Source organism: Poecilia formosa, unplaced genomic scaffold, assembly GCF_000485575.1.
Source record: "Poecilia formosa unplaced genomic scaffold, Poecilia_formosa-5.1.2 Scaffold11, whole genome shotgun sequence".
Lineage (NCBI taxonomy): Eukaryota > Metazoa > Chordata > Actinopteri > Cyprinodontiformes > Poeciliidae > Poecilia > Poecilia formosa.
In genome coordinates this window covers 1,869,311-1,888,481 of record NW_006799950.1, presented here as the reverse complement: position 1 = coordinate 1,888,481, position 19,171 = coordinate 1,869,311, and the positions used below count along the sequence as shown (strand labels likewise).

Genomic DNA, 19,171 nt, shown 5'->3' with positions numbered 1-19,171 from the left:
GTGTGAGTGTATGAGAGAGGAGAGACTAAGTGCTGGTTTTCAAATGTCCAAATGGCTACAGAATGTCGCTGTCACCAGATTCCCCCTTTCCTCCCGTGCGCTCTCTCTCTCTCTCATCCCTCCCTCTCCTCCTCCTCTTCCCTCTCTATCGTCTCCCCTTCCCTACCTCAGCCCACCCCCACACCTCCCCTTACTCCCTCCCTCCTTCGCCTTTGCCGCTGCACCCACCCTCACATAATTTCTATTCCTCCCACATTGCTGCCGGCTGACACACACACACACACACATGCACGCGCACGCACACACACACACGAGACAAATGTGTAGGCATTACTGCAACCCCCCCCCGCCCCTCCCGTCATTAGGCAACACACACCCACACAAAATTTGCGCAAAGTTGAACGTGTTACCCTCAGCGCTCTTCAGTTGTCGGCTCAGAATGCCCCACACATGTCTGGAGAGTAAACTGACAGTTTTGATGTTTAGGAGGCGGAGGGGGGTCAAAAACGCAAACAGACGAAGAGGAGGGGGGCACTGGATGAACGACGCAATGATTCGTTCTGAAAGACGGAGACTGACAGCTAAGACAGCTACCTGCAGGAAGCGCTACGTGTTAAAAAAAAGTGGCTGCATTCCTCAACATGCCTTGACACACAGTGGAGGTACTCACCCCAACACCTTCTACCACACACACACCCCTGCTGTCTACCCTTAACTTGGCCCAGGGGTGATGACAGCAAATGTAGCACCACTCAATGACACTGACGGCTGATAAATAACCAGCAGTCAAGAGGCGTTTACTGGCAATCAACAGGGACAGAATGTGTTTTCACAGCATTATAAACATAAACAACATACAGGTGAAAACAGATGTTCACATATTTTGACTGAAAAACACAGCGCTTTTTTTTTTTTCTCACTTTCTCACGTTATTCTAGGTAAATGTTACTTGTTTTAGGTCGATTAGTATTATCAAATATAATTCTATTTAATAATTGCCAGAATAACTCCATTTCACCAGACAGAACTGGTGTAACGGAGTCAGGTTTGTAGGCCTCCTTTTCATCTCTGCCCCAAAATGATGTAAAAAAACAAAACAAAAAAAGAACAATGTTTTCTTTGAGCCACTTTATAACAAATTTGGTCAGAATTTTGTTCTGTCCTTGAGAAAAGCACCACTCTTACAACAAAACATCCCCATAAAATGATGCTACCACCCTTCCACTTCACAGTTGAGATGGTTGTTATTAATCTGACAATAAGTCAGATATATATAAAAAAAAGGCTAATTATCCAGATTTTTCATTTAATCACTTAAGCCTCGTCTTTTTATACAATATTATAAATTTTCCTAAAAACAAAACAAAACAATTAATATAATATTTTTTAAGTAAAATAATAAATGTCTTATTGCTTGAAATACAATAACAGCATTTCTTTAGAGTATGCCTCATTATCCGTAGCAAGTTATGAATCTGTGGCTAAAAAAATACTTCTAGCACCAAACGTGAAAAGCTTAGACCTTTCTGACTGAATTAACATGTAGGTAGGGTAGGGCTGATTAATTTGATTGATAAACAATTGAAAAGAAAAGGTGCTTAATGGGAGACTTTCTTTTTTTTTTCTTTTTTTTTTTTACAGAGTTTGAACCAGATGAAGATGAAAACTATTTCACTTGAAGATTTGAGCATAGAACACTTTTACAGACAAAAGTTTTTTTTGTTTTTTTTTTTATCTTAAATACAAAATGTGGATATTTTTTAGTACAGTTTTGGCTCAGTTACTGCTCTGAGTGTGTTAAAATTATTGAACTACTAAATTGGTTGACAATTATTTTAATAATCAATTAATCATGATTAATCCTACTAATTGTCAAAGCCCTACTTCCATCTTCCTTCTTTGCCCGTGGAAAAAATGTAAGCTATTTTTAAACCATAACGTTTCTAAACCTTGGTATATCTTCATTCTTGCAGTTGTAGTGTTGCCACACCTAACGCGAGACATCACCACCAAAGAATTAAAGCTGGTTGAAATTGAGTTCTTTTAATTTATTTGCTCAGACATTAGGCTTTGGAGAGACACCAATCATTTTCAAATAGACACCAACCAACCGTCTATGTGAAAAGATCATTAGATCAAACAGATGTTTGACGGTTCAGCAGAGACGTATAGACACCTTGAATTCGACTTTAATGTGATGTACATCGTCTTAAAAGGCTTGACAGAACAGACGACTGTAAGGCACTTAATTAGAGCAGTTCTGTAAGATGTTATTGGTTGTGCATTCCCACAAATTCCTTGAAACAGAAAGCTGTTTTGTTTTTGTTTCTTTCTTTCTTTTTTTTTACATTAAAAGGCCAACTGTTAAGTTTATTAGATTTTTAGAAACATCAGTCTCACTGCAGTCACATTTGTGTGTTTCGATTCAAACTTACAACCTGTTAGGAAATATCTGCGTAGCTGTGATGTCCATAACAAGGTTTGAGTCAAATATGTTACATTTACCAAAACAACGACGCTACAACGAATGTCGCAGGGCAGCTGTAGCTACAATGTAGCTCACCACCATCAGCATGTGAATGAGTGAATGCAGTATGAAGCGCTTGACGAAGCACTTTACAAGTTTGCCTTATTTGTGATATAACTCAATATCCTTTAAGTTTCTTTTTCGAAATGTAATGCTGTCTGTGTAACGTTTTTTAGAAAGCGCATGATGGAAAAACAAATCTTCCTACTTCTACGCAAACAGCCAGTTATGAATGCAGGATATTCTAAAAGACAAAGGAAGTTTCTGCACAGCACAGAACAATGTTTCAGTCCCCAGAAATGCTACATGCATTAATCATTCAATTTTAGTCTGTTTGAACAGCAATCAGCCACACAATAAGTCAATTGTGTGGCTTATTATTCATACATCTAAATTGTATAACTTTCTTACAAGCTATATTTGCACATTTGACCTCTAAATGATTAGTTTTGCTTAATGTTATTTGTCAATCTTCCTTGTGTGAAAGCTTAACACACGTGTGACCAATTCAGCACAAGTTTTATACCAAGCACATGAACATTTTTTTTGTTTGTTTGTTTGTTTTTTTTTTTTTTTTTATGTGCCATGTTGCCCTTTGAAAAAGTTAATTTAATTAGCTGCCTGCAAGGGGAATGGATATGCTGTATTGGTGAGAAAAAAGTATTTAAAGTCTCTTTTGGCCTTCAGTGCAGGCTATTTTTTTCCAGTCTATCTTTTTATTGAACCACTAACTGACCTTAGATATGACAAGTGGGGCCATAGCTAAGGTCACTTTTATTACTTCTTTTGTGACCTCCTAGATTAAATGTTGTTAGACTCTTGAAGTCAAATTGGTCGGCAGGCCACTCCTGGGAAGATTTAAAACTGGTGCAGGAATTCTAAATATGATGTCAAATGAATGATAAAGCATAAATGTTATGTTTTGTGATCGCTCAGATGACAAAGCATAGGATTAGACTGGATAGATCTGCCCTTAGGGGTCAGGCACATCGTCACCAATGACATCAATGACGATCTAAGATGTTTTTTTTCCAATACTGGTGTCGATACAGATATGTTCAGTCGATACAGAGCATTCAAACGCTCGTCTTTAAAAATTAAGCTAGATCGACAGTAAGCCTATAGGTCTGGCCTGAATGTACATACAGTACCACATATTCAGCAGTAAAACATATTTGAATTTTCACCGTGACATCTGAAAGCTCCTAAATGTGTGCATACATGTACGTGAGTCTACATACCGTTTGTGCTTTCTGTGTCAGTTCCTCACTAATGAGTTGAATGCCAGCTTGTTGCTCATCGGAGCTCGTTAGAAGAGCGAGCCAACACTTAGAACCCATTTACCCCCCACCACAATCACCACACAAACACACACACACACACACACACACACACAAAAACCAACCCCTCTTTCTTCTCCCCCCCGATACACAGCACAAAGCTCTCTCTGTTTGTGAATATTACAGCATGTGCGGCAAGAGAAAATGGCCTAACAGCCGGAAGAAAAGAAGTAGGATAGAGGCAGCAGGAAGAGCCGAGAAGAAAAAAAAAAAAAACTTTGACGTGGGATGACGATGGGACATCCAAAACTCATGCAAACAGTGTGCAGTTTAACCTTGCAGAACTGAATGTTTCCAACGGAGCTGATGACAATGAAACAAAGGGAATAAAATGATCTAAAATTTGACAACAAAATACAAAACAAACAGTCTTAAGGTTGAGGTCAACTATTCACAATAACCTGTGTAACCGTAGAGCTGCTGCTCTTCCTCACATGTCACCGTCAGACTGTTCGCCTCTGCAACCAATTTGTGAAGTCTCTTCACAGTAGACTCTAAAATAATCATCCTTTACAAAGAAGAAGTAGTATGGTGTACGTTGAAGTTGAGCAGAAATAAATAAAAGCTTCTCTGAAGAAGATCCAGTCTTTTTCTCAAAAAGTGTAAACACCCCTGGGTAAAATCCAGGTGTTTGAGAATAGAAATGATGAAAAAAATAATTCCAAGCCCTATCCAGTTTTGAATATGAGACATGCCTCCAAGGTTTGTCTGAACACAGATTTTGGCCCTCCATCTCTCACTCTGCTTCCTGTTGCAGTCAACCAAAGAAAGAATGACAAAAATGTATGGGAAAAAAATAAAAATAAAAGAGTCACAACTGAAGCAGCCGTGGTGAGTTTGACTTGTCTGCTCCCAGGGTGCCCCAGTCGCCACTAAACAGAGGAAACATTTAACTGTGCTCTGATTCCTATCTCGGGGCCAAAGCTACTGTTATGAAAAGAGCCTCGGATGGCAAGACTCTCCTTCAGACGTAAACACACAGACAAGACTTTATGACAACAACACTGCAATTTATGCTCTTAGTTCAGTCCTCTAGCTATATTTTAGAAAAAAATAATAATACAATGGAAAATAAAGTATTGAAAACTGATTCATCTAATAGTAGCAAAGTCTATCTCACCATCCTAGCACTAAATCACACAGGTCAAATCTTGACTTTATGAAAGAAGATCTAAATAGGCACATTGTTAGGGATCTCATGGTTCTCAAATGACTGTACTCCAGGTCATTTCTTGAAGATAAAAAAAAAGGAGAAAAATAATTTCTGTGACAGTGGAGCCATGTAACGCTTGAGTCGAGCTGCACACGTGATCCAGTGCCTAAGTTCAAGTCCGGTAATTCTGTTTGCCACATAATTTATTTCAGACCCATAACCAAGGCTGGAAACAAATGAAAGGTTTTCCTTGAAGTCAGTTGAAACTTCAGATGAGATTTCAAACTTTAAGGATCTCTAAATCCCAATAAGATCAGTGATTAGAATATGAAGAAAACGACTGATTCCTAACATTTCAAACCACTCTGCTCATTCCTCTCTGACCTTTGACATCAACAAGTCCTTCTCGCCAACGTAGCAAGGGCTCACTGGATAAATTCTCAATTTTCTGATCTTTATCCAACAATTTGAGAGACAATACAGTGTGAAAGTCATTTCCCGTACTTAATAAAGCAGCCAGGGAAGCTAAGTGTTTAATTGAAACCGTCAGTTTTCCAATAGTAATAATGAAGTCCTGAGAAGACATCGCTGAGTTCAAAGAGTACATGAGGGAGAGGCCTTTTCAATCTAAAAACACAAACTGGAAGGTGGAATCACCAGAAAAGAAAAAGACTCTCTTCTTGGAGGATTTGTTTCTAAACATTGATACACCACCTTCAGCAACCAAACTTAGTGTCATTCTGTCACAAAAAAAAGCAATGCTGAATGCTTTTTTTCCACCGACAGATTTTGTTAAATTTTTCTATGTATACTATTTCTATGTTAGCATTCACTGTCTAGCAAAACATAACAAAAAAGAAAACAAAAACAAAAACACACACACACAGTTTGTGGGAGGGTGAATGTTGCTCACCTCCAAGTTGTCCAGGGAGCGGGCCATGCTGAGGCGTTTGGAGCGCCCAAAGGAGCGTCTGGCTGAGGAGCGATGTGGCAGAGGAGGGAACCCCATCGTCAAGCCGCGAAACCGACCACCCTGAGGCCAAGGCAATAAAATTAAGTTCAGTTTATGTGCAACAACGAAGGTCACAATAAACAGCCATTTGCCAAATAATGAGAAACCGCAGGAGATCACAGGAGGGTGAATAACGAGAACCTGCTGTGCACCGTATCTTAGAAAAACACTTCTTTTTCTACAAATGGAATCACATACTGCTTTATATTCAAGTAACTAAATAGAAATAAAATGCATAATTGAACGGGATCATACCCTGAATGGTTCTTTTGCATACTGTTGTTGTATACTAGCGTTTATATAGGGAGACATGTTGAGACACAGAGGCCTTTTTTTAAAATATTTTAAACAAAGAAAGAAATCATTAATGATTTCATATTCTTCAAAAAAGGACAATTTAAGTTAGTTCAAGTACCAAACACTTTTTGTCTTTAGCTTCAAGCTATTTTTCTAACGTGAACCTTCAAGGAAGCCTCAATTTATCTGACATACTAAAGAGCTATGTTTTCAATTATCAATTAGCAATGAATCACAAGCGGTTTTATAGACAGCTGGCTCCTTAGTTGACCTGGTAATACGCATGACATGTTAATTTGACTGGATAAAACAAAAATAGAAATAGAGAAATGTTGCTAATCCCAATAAATTGTGTTGCAAATGCATGAACAAGAAGTCACTCTTCTAACATCCTTGATGTGCTTTGTTAGAAAACTTCCCATATTATTCATATATTTTAAAAAAAGACAAACACACATGACACGTTCATTCACTTACTTGTAAAGTGCATTAAAAACGTGGAACTAGAGCACAGACAAATGGTCTGTTCTCATTCCTGAATGATAGTTTTGACTTCAGAAATAAATGAAACTCATCTCAAATGGCCACCAGCTCCTAGTTGACTGACTTCATACAAGGAATTATAAAAATTTTTCTACTGCAATTCACTTTTGAGAAGACTGATGAAACAACGTTCAATGAAGCTGAACAACTGCTTTTTTTTGTATATTGTTCCTCTGGAGCTCTTGATTAGTAATTATTTCATCCACGTTTACCTTCCAAATCAGAGCAGCACAGGCTCCCTAGACTTAGCTAATTGGTATTATACGACTGACTGTTTAATAGATTGATATTTCAGGAGAAATGGAGCATTGTTTCAAAGACCTTGGAAGGTACCAACAAGTTTGTCTGCATCTCTATGTTTTCCTAATTTGAGCACATTTTTCTCACCTACATGTGACATTCTTCATGCCACATGCAGGCATCAGCTGTCAAATCAATCCCACCATTCTAATCCAATGATGCAAAGCATGTTGCACAAAAAGATCAAAACAGCTACATCTTTTCACAGTCTTTGCCCGTGATTGATGATATGATGAATAATGAAGTGCAGCATGCTAAAAACATTAAAACATTACGACGTTTGCAGAAGCACTGGCCTGGAAAAGAAGCTAATTGGAATTAGAGCCCAACATCCGTGCAGAGAGTTGCCACCATAAACTGCCTCACCTCGGAGCATCATTGACAGGGGAAAGAGCATTTACTATCTGAAGCCATTTAACATTGACGTCACGTCACCAAGGACTGCTGTAAATCAGAGGAGACCGGGACTAATCAAGTGTCGCACTGACAACTGTTGCATTTGGAAAGCACAGAAATGACCAGTCATGTCTCTGAACTTCCCACAAGTAACATCTGCCTTATCTCCTTGCACTGTAGGAGACAGCACAGCGGAGTGGGCCCCGGGTGATAGCAGGAGATACGTAATTAAAAGACGCTGACAGGTTTGAGAGGACAGACGCGAGCCGAATCAGATCGCCTGTTTAGGAGGCGGTCGCTGCATTTCATCAGGCATCGGCAGTGGTGTTGCCTGGATACGGAGTCAACCCTACATCTGTGCGTGTGTGCGTTTTCGCGCGCATTCAGATAATGAAGATTCAAACGCTTGATTAAATGCGTAGGCGCAAACACTCTGACATGACCTTTTTTTTCTTGTTGTTGTTGGTTTTTAACCCAATTAGTCTTACAAGAATACAAGAAAAAAAAAATCCAAAGACGTTTAATGGAGAAGCACAAACTGGGGTTAAGAAGAAAGGTGGTAAAGAGCAGGGGTTGTTTTGGTTGGCACAGGAGACAGCTTAAAAAAAAAAAAAAAGAGAGAAAACAGAGTTTCTGAGGAAAATTCGAAGCTCTCATCTGTGTAATTTATCAACCTTAAAACACATATAAACACACAATATCACTTAAACATCTTTCCTTCTTATAGAAAAACACTCTACATTAAAAAAAATTTAAAAATGATTGCAGCAAGTTGGGTTAACAGTTACCACATAAAAACACAATCATAATGAGTATGTCCAACTCTTCTTTATGACTAAGGATGTATCTGACAATTTAGAAACGAATAACCAAATTGCAAAACCAATTCGTTCAATTATTATTTATCGTTTCAGAAACGTTCAGATCAGTTCTTTGACCATCTCTCAGAATTGCGACCAGTATTACCAGCAAGTATCAGCAGTCACGCCACAAGCATGGCATGTGGCGTTTCACTTGCAAAACTTTGTTGCAAGTGAAACAAACACAAACTGAGGCTGTTTAGACTTCAGTCGTCCATTAACGTTTTAGTGTTAATGGACCTTGAAGGAAAAACAGGAAAGTTGTTGGGTGTGCAGGAAGCCAACAGAAAAAGAGAGAGACAGTGCCACCATGTGTTAAACAAAGAGCAAACATTAAGAGACAGACAGCTACAAGCAAATGCTCTCCATTAATTAATAAATCAGTACGATAAATCTGGTTTAATGAGAGTAGAGGGATGAGGATGTTGTTCTGAAAACATCACGGCTTCTTTACCAGTTCAGTCAGAGGAGGGCATTGTTCAGAAAGGTTAGCGTCCATCTTCCTGCTCCTATCAATTTCTATATTTTGCCTTGGTATTGTTAACGCTTCCTCTCATTGTCCGCACTCAGCTCCCAGGAACCTTCTCAACCAATCAGGAATGGTAATAAAAAATAAAAAAAAGTGCACATTTTGCAATCAAAGGAGTAATCACAGCTTATAGGCAAGCCTGACGAGATTTTTTAAAAACATGCAAATTTCACAAGCCCAAACACTGTCCCCGTTCAATTTTTAACAGTTAACATGCTTTTAATAAGAAGCCAGAAAAAGTGGAACAATGATATAAGCTTTCAAAAACAAAGACAGCCTGCCATTCCCTCCACCTGCTGCTCTCCACTAAAGAGAAAGACAGAAAACAAGGTAATAATCGGTTCAACAGGCAGTTGAATAATGCTACTAAATGTAGCTGTTGTTTACTCTAAACTTTTGCACAGTCTGCGAGTCAAACAAAACTATAAACAGATAATATTACAACTGTAGAAGTCACACATGAATAATGTGTGCAACTCTAAATGACTGCAGTACTCAATACTCAAAGCACCCCTGCAAGTTTTCCTCAAGCTGCCATGGTGTGTTTTTAGAAAATCCAGAGACTGCCTGAGGACACGCTAAAAGTTAAAATTTCACATCAATACAATCAGCGAAAGCCTGAGCTAAAACGGTTGCTTAGGACTGGGATAAGTCCACGAACTCGAGTGCATATCAAACTGTGCCACAGTTGAAGGTCAGACCAAATGCTGCCATGCAAGGAAACAACAATTCCAAGCACAGCAGCAGTAATTTTACAACTTAATGGCAGAAACAAAACTATCAAACTGTTTTAATTCCCTAAAATCTACCTCAAAGTGTTTCACATGACATAGCAGGACACAAAGACAGCAAACAAACATTCTTGAACAAAAGCAAGCCTGAAGGAGAAATGACACTGTCACAGAAATCAAATAATGTTATCGTAACTAAACGTGAGTCTAGAGGCAAACAAATCTCTGGGTGTAATTGTTTTATTTGTATAGCTTTAGTTTTTTTTTGTGAACTCCATAATGTGATTTTTTATTTATTTATTTTTTAATTCATTTGAGGACATACTTGGATTATTAATCCCAGTGCTGAACCAGGAGGTTTTTCTGTGAATATGGAACTACCTTTCATCTCCATGGTCAAACATGGTTGGGGCAGCATAATGCTGAGGGGATACTCCTCTTAAGCAAGGACACTGAAACTGAGGATGTCTGTCAGAGTTGATAAAAAGATTAACGGAGCTACAGACAGGGTAATAAAGGAAGAAAATCTGTGGGAGGCTGTGATAGAGTCATGTGTATTCAACAAGGACAAGGACCGTTAAACAGCTAGAGCTACAATTAACTAGTTTAGATTAAATCTACACACTGTGTTCTGGTAAAATCAAAGAAATTAAGAGAGGGTTTATGTATTTTTTTTTAACATGAAAGTACATGTAAACATTCTGCCTAAGCATCGTCTCAGGCAGGGGGTGAGATTATGCGATATATATAGTCCAACTGGATAGTTGTGTCTTTTTCTACTTCTTAGTGAAATTGATTTCTAATACAATGCATAACAATTTGAAATTCTATCACTTTGACGAATCTGCTCCACTGCAGAAGACAGGTGGTTTTCAGGTGACAACAGATGTCTGCTTGGTGCATAATACATGATCTGATACAGGAGCAGTGAGGATAAATAACTTATCCATCCACTTTTACCAAGTCTGGGAACTAAGCCAGCATTATGTGCTGCTATAAGCCTATTTTCTGAGGTATATGTAGCATTTTTAAAAATCGAGACGTTTAATGTCTGAGGGAAAGATGTGAGACTCTGTGAGCGCTGTGAGAAGAGGACCGAAAATGCAGAGTGAGCGGCATGAATTTATAGTCTCAATAATATGTAGCCTTGAACGCTCTCTAGTCATAGTAAATTTCCACGACAGGAATGTGTGATGCGGGGGAGCGACCTATGACTGGGCTTTCTCGTCTCACAGTCACTTTTAACACAACTATCTCACAGTCCAAAAACTGACTCTGTTCGAAGAAAATTTGTCTTCGGCTGATACTTTGCGAAATAAACTGAATGAAATACGAGCAGGAAAAGTGATAAAAGTCTGACTTGTGCTGATATTTTATATTCTTACGAGCTTGATTAAAGACGTACCTTTTTCTCTCCCTCCTTTGAGTTCGCCTCTCGCTTTTTCTCTTTTTCGGCTCGCCGTGCTCCGCTGCGCTCCCGGTCTCCAGCGCCGAACAGTTTCTTGGCCCACTCGTCTTTCTGAGCAGCCAGCCGGTGGCTGTGGAGGTGTGCAGGAGGGGGAGGAGGAGGAGGGGGAGGAGGAGGAGGGGATGGATGACTGACACCAGGTGGATGCATGCGGTCCCCTGGGGCCAGCGGGGCCCGGTAGCGGTCGGCAGGGATCTTATTCATGGGTGGGGGCAGGGTGCTGCAGTTGGCTGATGACCATCCGTCGGTGGACTCGGCGTAGGACTCCTGATCGCTGCTCAGGCCCTGGAAGTGGCTGTGGTGGTGCTGGTGCTGCTGGTGCTGCTGACGCCAGTCTCTCAGCACATGGACTGGCAGCCACCTCTGAGGCTCTACTCCTACCCCTCCTCCTCCTCCTCTCCTGTCTCCTCCCCCCATAGCTCCACCCAACTTCCTCGCCGGGTAGTGATGCACATTGAGTCCTTGTGAGAGTCTGCTTGGCAGGTCAGGGTGAGCCAGGGGGAGAGGGTGAGGGAGGTCGGCGAGGTGCGGGTCGTGGAGGTAGTGACCGTTTCTCAGCATCGGCGGAGGAGGTGGAGGCGGAGGGGGGTGGGAGGCGGCAGCCCCAAGGATGGGGCTCCAGGCCTGCTGAGAGGAGGGCGGGCTGTCCCACTGGCGGGCCCCGGACATGTGGTTGTGACTGGGAGGGCCCCCGAGGTCCACCAAAAGGACTCGGTTGCTCTTCTCCTCGGGTAAAAAGTTGCCGATTCCACTGTCGCTGTTGCTGCTGGTGCTGTGGTTCTGTTGGGCGTCGTTGTCTGGATCGTGGAAGGCGCGGGCCCGAACCCCCTCGATGTTGTCCCCCATGTCTCGGTAGAGGACAGAAACAAACTGGAGCAGAGGCTGAGAACTGGGTGGGAACTCCAGGCAGCCTCCTGTGTCTGGGTCGGGGGTGCACTCAAAGCCAAACCTCCTGGCCACCCCTGAATGGACCTGCCCATACAACACACACAATGCTCAGTACATACACTTAAAAGGCACTGGTTATTAGCATTCCCAAAAACATCTCAAGCTTCATAGATTTTTGGGCTTTGGGACTTTTATGTAATCTTTGTTTTATAGATTACATAAATATTTTATAGATTTGCTTAAGTGCAACTATCTCTTTCACATGAAAACCACAAACTATCAGCTGACAGATGAAATGAATGTAATGGAAGGATGATTTAAACAAAATAATAAAATGTACAAATAAAAATAAAGCATTGGAGTCATGACTTTGTGGCAAGGAGAAAGCATTTGTTAAAAGTCACATGACGCTAGGTTTGCAGTTTGCCACAAGCCATTTCAGGAGCCCGGCAAATGAGGAAAAAGGTGCTCGGACTCAGTTCAGATGAGTCCAAAGTGGAACTTCTTTGCATACGGAACATCATGTGGAACGGACAACACTAAGACAAAAACGAGAGTGAAACGTTCACCTTCTGGCATTAAAAAACAACTCTATCTTTACCCAGCTCCAGTCCTAAATCCAAACAAGAGACTTGAAATTTGATGTACACAGGCACTCTTCCTGACCGAGCTTGACCTAAGTTTTACATGAGAATGTTAAAAGTGTCATTCTCTAAATGTGCAAAGCTGGCCCAGAAGACTTACAGCTAAAGGCGGTTACAAGCTCATCTTCTTTTTCAGATATTTCTCCTCCCTACTTAGGCCGCTACCCCAGTGACGTGACACCAGATAAGCGTAAGAAAACGGATGGTCTTTAAAGACATTTTTACACTGATATGACTTAAAAATGAGAAATTTAGCAGCACTTCTTTAGTATAAAATGTAAAAAATATTGTACATGGTCAAAAATGCTTCAGTATCTCTGAATTACCTGGTGATGACATAGTTCTGGGTCCACGATGAACACGTGACATGAAGTCCTTAAACTTCCTTCGTCGTCTCGCCCGTTGCTGAAGTGGCGATCATCGTGGTCATCCGTGGCCTGCATGGTTACCAATCCGAAGAATCGGCGATCGTCAGGACAACAGGCGCTGAAGGCGAGTTTCTCTGCAGGGTAGGTGGCCAAGACCTGACCTCTGTCGCTGCACAGGAGTACGCTGTCATGCATGACCTGTCAGGGTGTAATGTATTCATTTTACTGCCGTGCAAACAAATGAAGTTCACACATTTACAAAGTGTAGTTAAAGAAACACCGTGTTTCAGTTAACTATTTAGTTTTTATATGCAAACAGAAATAATTGTGTTATTCACCACAAATGTGTGGACTGTGCTTACAATCCAAATCTGATTCAGGGAAGCTATATTTCACCACTCGCTAGAGTGGTGAAATATCCATTCAGAATTACGCCAAAAGCTTGATGACAGCGACAAAAATAGTTTGGTTTCTCTGCAACCTGCTAAGGGACATTAATCTAACCGCTAATGAGAATATATGTCTGTACTGGAGCCTGTATGTACAATTTCAAGTTGGTTTTGAGTGGAGAAAGCCTACAGCAAAGTCAAATATATAAATACAACTCTTATTCTTTTAAGGTAGTTGAAGTTTTATGCAACAAGTGGAAAAAAACAATTAAAAATGTATCTAAGGCAGATAACTAGAAGAGTCAAGTCCACCTTCATGAGAACCAATGAATGGATCTTCTGCTCGGCCCTGAGGCGCCTCATGCTCCCTCTGATGGCTTGCAGACTGTCATTCTCCAAGTTGGTTCCTGTTGAGGCGAGCTCGATGGAGCCGAGATACCCGACAATCATCCCCACGTTAAGGATTCCCTCGCTGGGCTCAAGACCAAAGTCAGCACCTTCTCCAACATCCATATCTTGCTCTTCGTGGTGGTGAATGTGGAGGTGGCGGAAGTCGGACTCCAGGAAGACGGAGTCATCATTCAGCACCTGGGCCATCTCCTCCTCAGAGAGCAGGTTGGGGTTGCTCTGGGTGCAGGAGGCACTGCGGTACGGGTTGAACTCCGGATCGGACATCTGATGCGGCTTTGAGGACGAGCTCACCCCGGGCCTGTCCTTGTCCGAGCTGCTGGAGGAGTGGCTGGAATTTTCAAAGATCATGTTGAAGATTCCTCCAGATTGCAACTCGGCCACCACCTTCTCTGCTCTGTTGATGCCAAGCTGCTTGGAATCCACTTTGGGTTTGTACCAGCCTCCTTTCGGTCCACAGCCTGACCGGCCATTATTGTTGCCCACACCGTTATTGTAAAAAACATCCAGCTCGTCATCACTGGAGCAGGAATCCAGGTAGGCCGCCGTCATCGTGTTACTGCTGTGATGGCGACTGCCAGCGGCCCGTTGAGGGTGGCGCCGGTGGCGCTCGCCCTCAGCAATGACCAGCTTTAAAATGCCAGAGCAACGTCCAATCAGTTTGACAACATCTTCGTGCGATGCCTTGGAGACATTTATGTCATTGACAGAGAGGATGCAGTCTCCTGAGCGCAGCCCGACGTAGTCTGCGGGACTTCCTTTAAGGATGCAGCTGAGGACACAAGGACTTTGGCCTGTCAGCGTGAAGCCATACCCTGTTCTTCCTCTCGCAACCTCCACAGCCTGAATGCGGCCATACTGGGCGGCGGAGGCGAGTTGGGGAGGCTGAGGGAATGCCAGCCCACTTCCAACACAGGGGCGTCTCTTGGACGACGAATCCACCTGCCTGGACATTGTGCCAGGAAACCTTCTCTTTTCCATTGATCGGATGGGTTTCAATTGATCATTTCACATCCTTGGTTTGAGACATGTTCGATGTCTTAACAGCTGGGCTGCTTTGAAAAGATGAGCAGCAGCTCAGAATGCAGCACATGGGTGAGAAGCAGGGTTCAAGCTTCAACACAGCTTTGTGAGTGGTCCCATCATGGTGTCAGTCCTTCCTCCTGGCAAAAGACACCTGAGGCAGAGAAGGAGAGGAAAGATGCAGTCATGAGATTATTTTCAGTATTTCATAATATAAGGCTTTCTATGTGCATCTAAAAAAAATATAATGTATTTCATTAAAATTTGATATATTTCTTGATCTAGTTATATCAAGAAATATATCAAATTTTAATCTTTTGCTATTTTTAAACATTATGCCTATATAAGTACACACACACGCGCGCGGGCACACACACATATACTGAGAAACTGTTTTTATCAGATGTAAGCCATAATTAAATAAATTAACTAATTTTAGGCCAAGTATTCATATATTCAGATTCATACAGACGAACTGTATTCCATTCATTTACAGAGGATCAGTATAACTGGTTACCCATATTTGGAGACAGAGGTGATAGGAGGAGACTGACGCACCTGTGCGGTGCTCCAGGTAAACCTACAAGCTCTGTAACGACTTCAGGCCACTTTTTTAACTTCCGGTTTACTTTTTGAATTCTAGTTGTTTAGTTTATGTTAGACAGCGCGAGTACGTAAATTATAGTTTTATAGAGATTACCGTTGACTTCATTAGCTAAGCACTCAAGTAGAGTAAGCCTTAGTTGTGAATGGCTACAGACGAGATAAATTGTTATCGTGACTTCACTTTCACATCTGTATGTTTTAAATTCTTTCGCATAAGTTTCAAAAAGTCTCCTCCTTTCCGTTAAGTTGCCTGCAGTTAAACCGTGGCGTACACCCACCCGTGCTAGAGCTTGAGATCCCGCCTCTTTTTGTTCCACATCTTTGGAATGTCGGTTTGTTACCGTGGCAACGGATGTGTACACAGATCCGTCCTGCTCTGTCATTGGCTGTCCTGGCTGCCTTTCAAAGGGCTGCGCTGATAAACTGTCCAAGAAGTTAGCCTGAGAAATCACAAGTAAAACTTCTAACGGTAACGGATTCCACAGGTGTCAAAACCGTGCTAGCCTCACCCTCCTGGAGCTGCGTTTTTGTGTCATTGTATCAGGTCTTTATTTAGAAAGCAGAGTGGGGGTAAATTTACTTTACAATAACGAAAACAGCTGGGTTTAAAAAAAAAAAAAAAAACCCGTCTGAGTTGGGATGGCCAAGTTAAAGAGGTGGATGCATTTTTTTTTCTTCCTCCCTTAATGTTCTGACAAATATGTTTGCACCAGCGGGTTCACTCATGCGGAGATTTAAAACAAGACTTACGTGTCTGTGTCCAGCGGTCATGCTGCTCAGAGACATCCCATACTTCTGTCGCTAAGGTTTGTTAGGTAAACTCTGAGGCGATGGGTAAACAAAAGAAAAAGACTACACCATCTGGCGAAGTAGCCTCACAAGAGGAGGAGGAGGAGGTCTGGGAGGAGGTGTGTTTAGAGTGGGCAGCGAGGAAAAGGGCGTGCAGACGTGGTGGGACCCCCCGACTCAGACTAAAGCAAGGACATTAGCAGAATGACTTTCAGTTGACTAGTTTTGTGCAGGGCAGATTTGAACTTTAATAACGTTTTCTCACCGTAAGAAATATTGCACAATAGACTTTCTGAATCAAACTGAACTATGTCCCAATTACTTTAGTGTTTCATTTTGATTAGTTCAAGCATGTTAAATAGTGCTTATTAGACACCGCTAATAGTACCTACCAGGACCCAACCAACTACTCAGTTCTTATGCTTTGTAGTACATTGACTTTTCAGTAGACTAGCACTTTTGTTGCAAAAATCTTTAACAAAAATAATATTGATGTAGCTAATGGTCTTTTTAATTATTTAAATCAACATTCCTTTTTTACATTTAATTACTTACCAATTATAGGTTTTATAGAGTAGCAATCAGCAGTGAGGACCTAGACAACCAAACTAGTTTGACAAAAAAAATAAATAAATAAATAAAATAAAAAGTAGTGTTTGTAGTGAACAGCTCTAGTTGAGAAGTCTGGGTCAGATTTTGTTCAACCTCCATTTTATAGCCTGGCTCCGTTGTTCATATAAGAATGAACCTTGAAAGGTTATAATGTTTAACCTCAACAAGTTGCACTTTGGTGTTAAAAGACTTTTGACACAAATGCTTTTTATGTCAAGTTCACCAAGACATGGCAACGTTTATCCATGAGAGCATCTCTTGCTTCCATCATGTCAGATTCATGGACCATATGGCAACTCCCTGGTAATCCTGCTAATACCTCTTAATCAAACCACCCATCTTAATGGGTGCTTTAAAAACAGCAGTATGTTTCCATATTTTTTCTTTGGATTAGTAGCAGGAAAGTGTGCTAAATATAAAAAAAAATAAATAAGCATCACTTGATTAGACATTTGGATATTAAAGTGGGCACATGCAATTTTTCTAGCGAGCTCAGCTTAGACATTTATTCCCTCTCCAACATGAGTTTGTTCTCTCCAGTAAGCTTGAAAAACAAGGCTATATATTGTTAAACAGTTTAAATCTTGCTGGTATAACAGGTATAACAGTGATCAAAATGTATGACCAATCACACAACGGTATATCTTTTATTTATTTCTACATGTTATGTAGAAATACTGTTTTTGGTAGTTTCCCTGGGAAGAAATTTAGAAAAATAAGATGTACTTAACGACCAAGAGAAAGCTTAATTAGAAGACATTGAGTCATGGTTTCTACAAACTCCACAAATGCTAAGTTAAGCACTGATTTCAATCCCACCCCCCCAAAAAAACAAACTACAAGGTATGAGTGTGTGTATAAGGCATCAATTTTTTTAAAGGCCAAAATTTCTGCAATCTGTTGAGAAGTTTGTGGAAGGAGAAACAAAATGTCCAAATAGATTAAAGTTTAAAATTAAAAGATTAAAATGTCCTTACAGATTAAAGGAGCAGTATTATGTACTTTTCAAGCATATGCCATTATATAGCACAGTTAACTATGTTAAATGGTGTGTGTGTGTGTGTGTATATATATATATATATATATATCAAATATGACTTAAAAGAAATATGACTTTGTAATTTAACACCTGAAATTGGGCCCTTGTCTCTTTGAAAACTCCTCTTTCTGAAACTCTGCCTTCAAGAAGTCATCACAACATGGCTCCTCGATTAACTCTATGTTTTTACCAGTTAGTGTGACTGAGAAGTCAATCGTACAATGACCTCCACTAGGCGTTTACTAGTTCCTGCTGGCTAGTCTGAAGGAGCTGAGTGGGGGGGAGTTGCAGACGCTTGAAAGTAGGAAACTGCAGCTCAAAAAAGGAGCTGTACTTCAAAGGCGGCGCCACGTCCACTCAGGCGTTTTGCACAGCTGAATGGTTGCCACGGGAGATTAAAGGATTTCTCAAACATGCATGAAATAATCACTCCAGGTACGTTTTTGATGAGAGAATAACATTATAACATGTTGCAAAGCTCAAGAAAGACAATTGTACATAACATTGCCCCTTTAAAACAATTCTTCCAAAGACTAAGAAAATGGATGTAAACTTCTGAATTTGAGCTACAGAATAAATAAATTAAAAAAAACAACATAAATCTACATTTTGGTGTTAATCAAATAAGAATTTTGGTCATCTTAACTGGCCTAAAGCAGGAAAAGTCTGGCCCGATTTTATTTCAGGCAATGATTTAAAAAAGACATACTTTTATCAAGTGTAGTTACATATCTGGTTTCAACTCTACATTTTAAAAGTAGTATTTTTTTCAGACATAATAATCAAATGGAATGGACAGAAAAAGTATGACTTGGCTTTCTTTTTTCACTTCATTAAAAAAGGAAGAAGTGTTCAATCCATTCAATAGGGTAGTTCATCCACAGACCAAAAAAAAAAAAACAAACTCAGGAAAGATTTCTGGGTAATCGCATTACCCCTCCTGCGGGGGTCCTTTATGCTTCTTACACAAGAGTCAGATAACAAAATACAAGCTGAATAAAAGAACATACTGACGTTTATCCTAATAATTTAATTAGAAATGAGTAGGTTTGAATAAGAATACATCATTTGCATTCTTATATTACCCCAGAGTCTGAAAAGGACACTGAAAACAGGACGTAGACAACTTTAATCTCCTTTAGAGAGGCCTCGCGTTGGAATTTACCCAACAGCTGCAGCAGACTCCTTTACTGTCTGAATACATTATTTTAACTTGACCAGAGGAAACCAGTCATAGTTGTCAAGGTTG

General features: G+C 40.6%; 1 protein-coding gene across 4 annotated transcripts in view; it reads right to left on the bottom strand.

The window, feature by feature from the left end:
- The window catches only part of rgs12b (regulator of G protein signaling 12b), a 51,593-nt gene extending 35,147 nt beyond the window's left edge, over nucleotides 1–16,446 (bottom strand). The window contains exons 1-5 of one of the 4 annotated variants that reach the window (XM_007543925.2): nucleotides 16,233–16,446; nucleotides 13,758–15,030; nucleotides 13,015–13,254; nucleotides 11,094–12,128; nucleotides 5,934–6,053 (exon numbers count right to left, since the gene is read on the bottom strand). In XM_007543925.2, the coding sequence (XP_007543987.1) occupies nucleotides 5,934–6,053; nucleotides 11,094–12,128; nucleotides 13,015–13,254; nucleotides 13,758–14,834 (2,472 nt within the window). In that variant the 5' untranslated portion in view covers nucleotides 14,835–15,030; nucleotides 16,233–16,446. Of the gene's footprint in view, nucleotides 1–5,933; nucleotides 6,054–11,093; nucleotides 12,129–13,014; nucleotides 13,255–13,757; nucleotides 15,031–15,434; nucleotides 15,727–16,232 lie in introns of those variants that run through there. The other 3 variants (XM_007543911.2, XM_007543918.2, XM_016666704.1) reach the window with 3 other exon arrangements.
- Nucleotides 16,447–19,171: the final 2,725 nt, after the last annotated feature.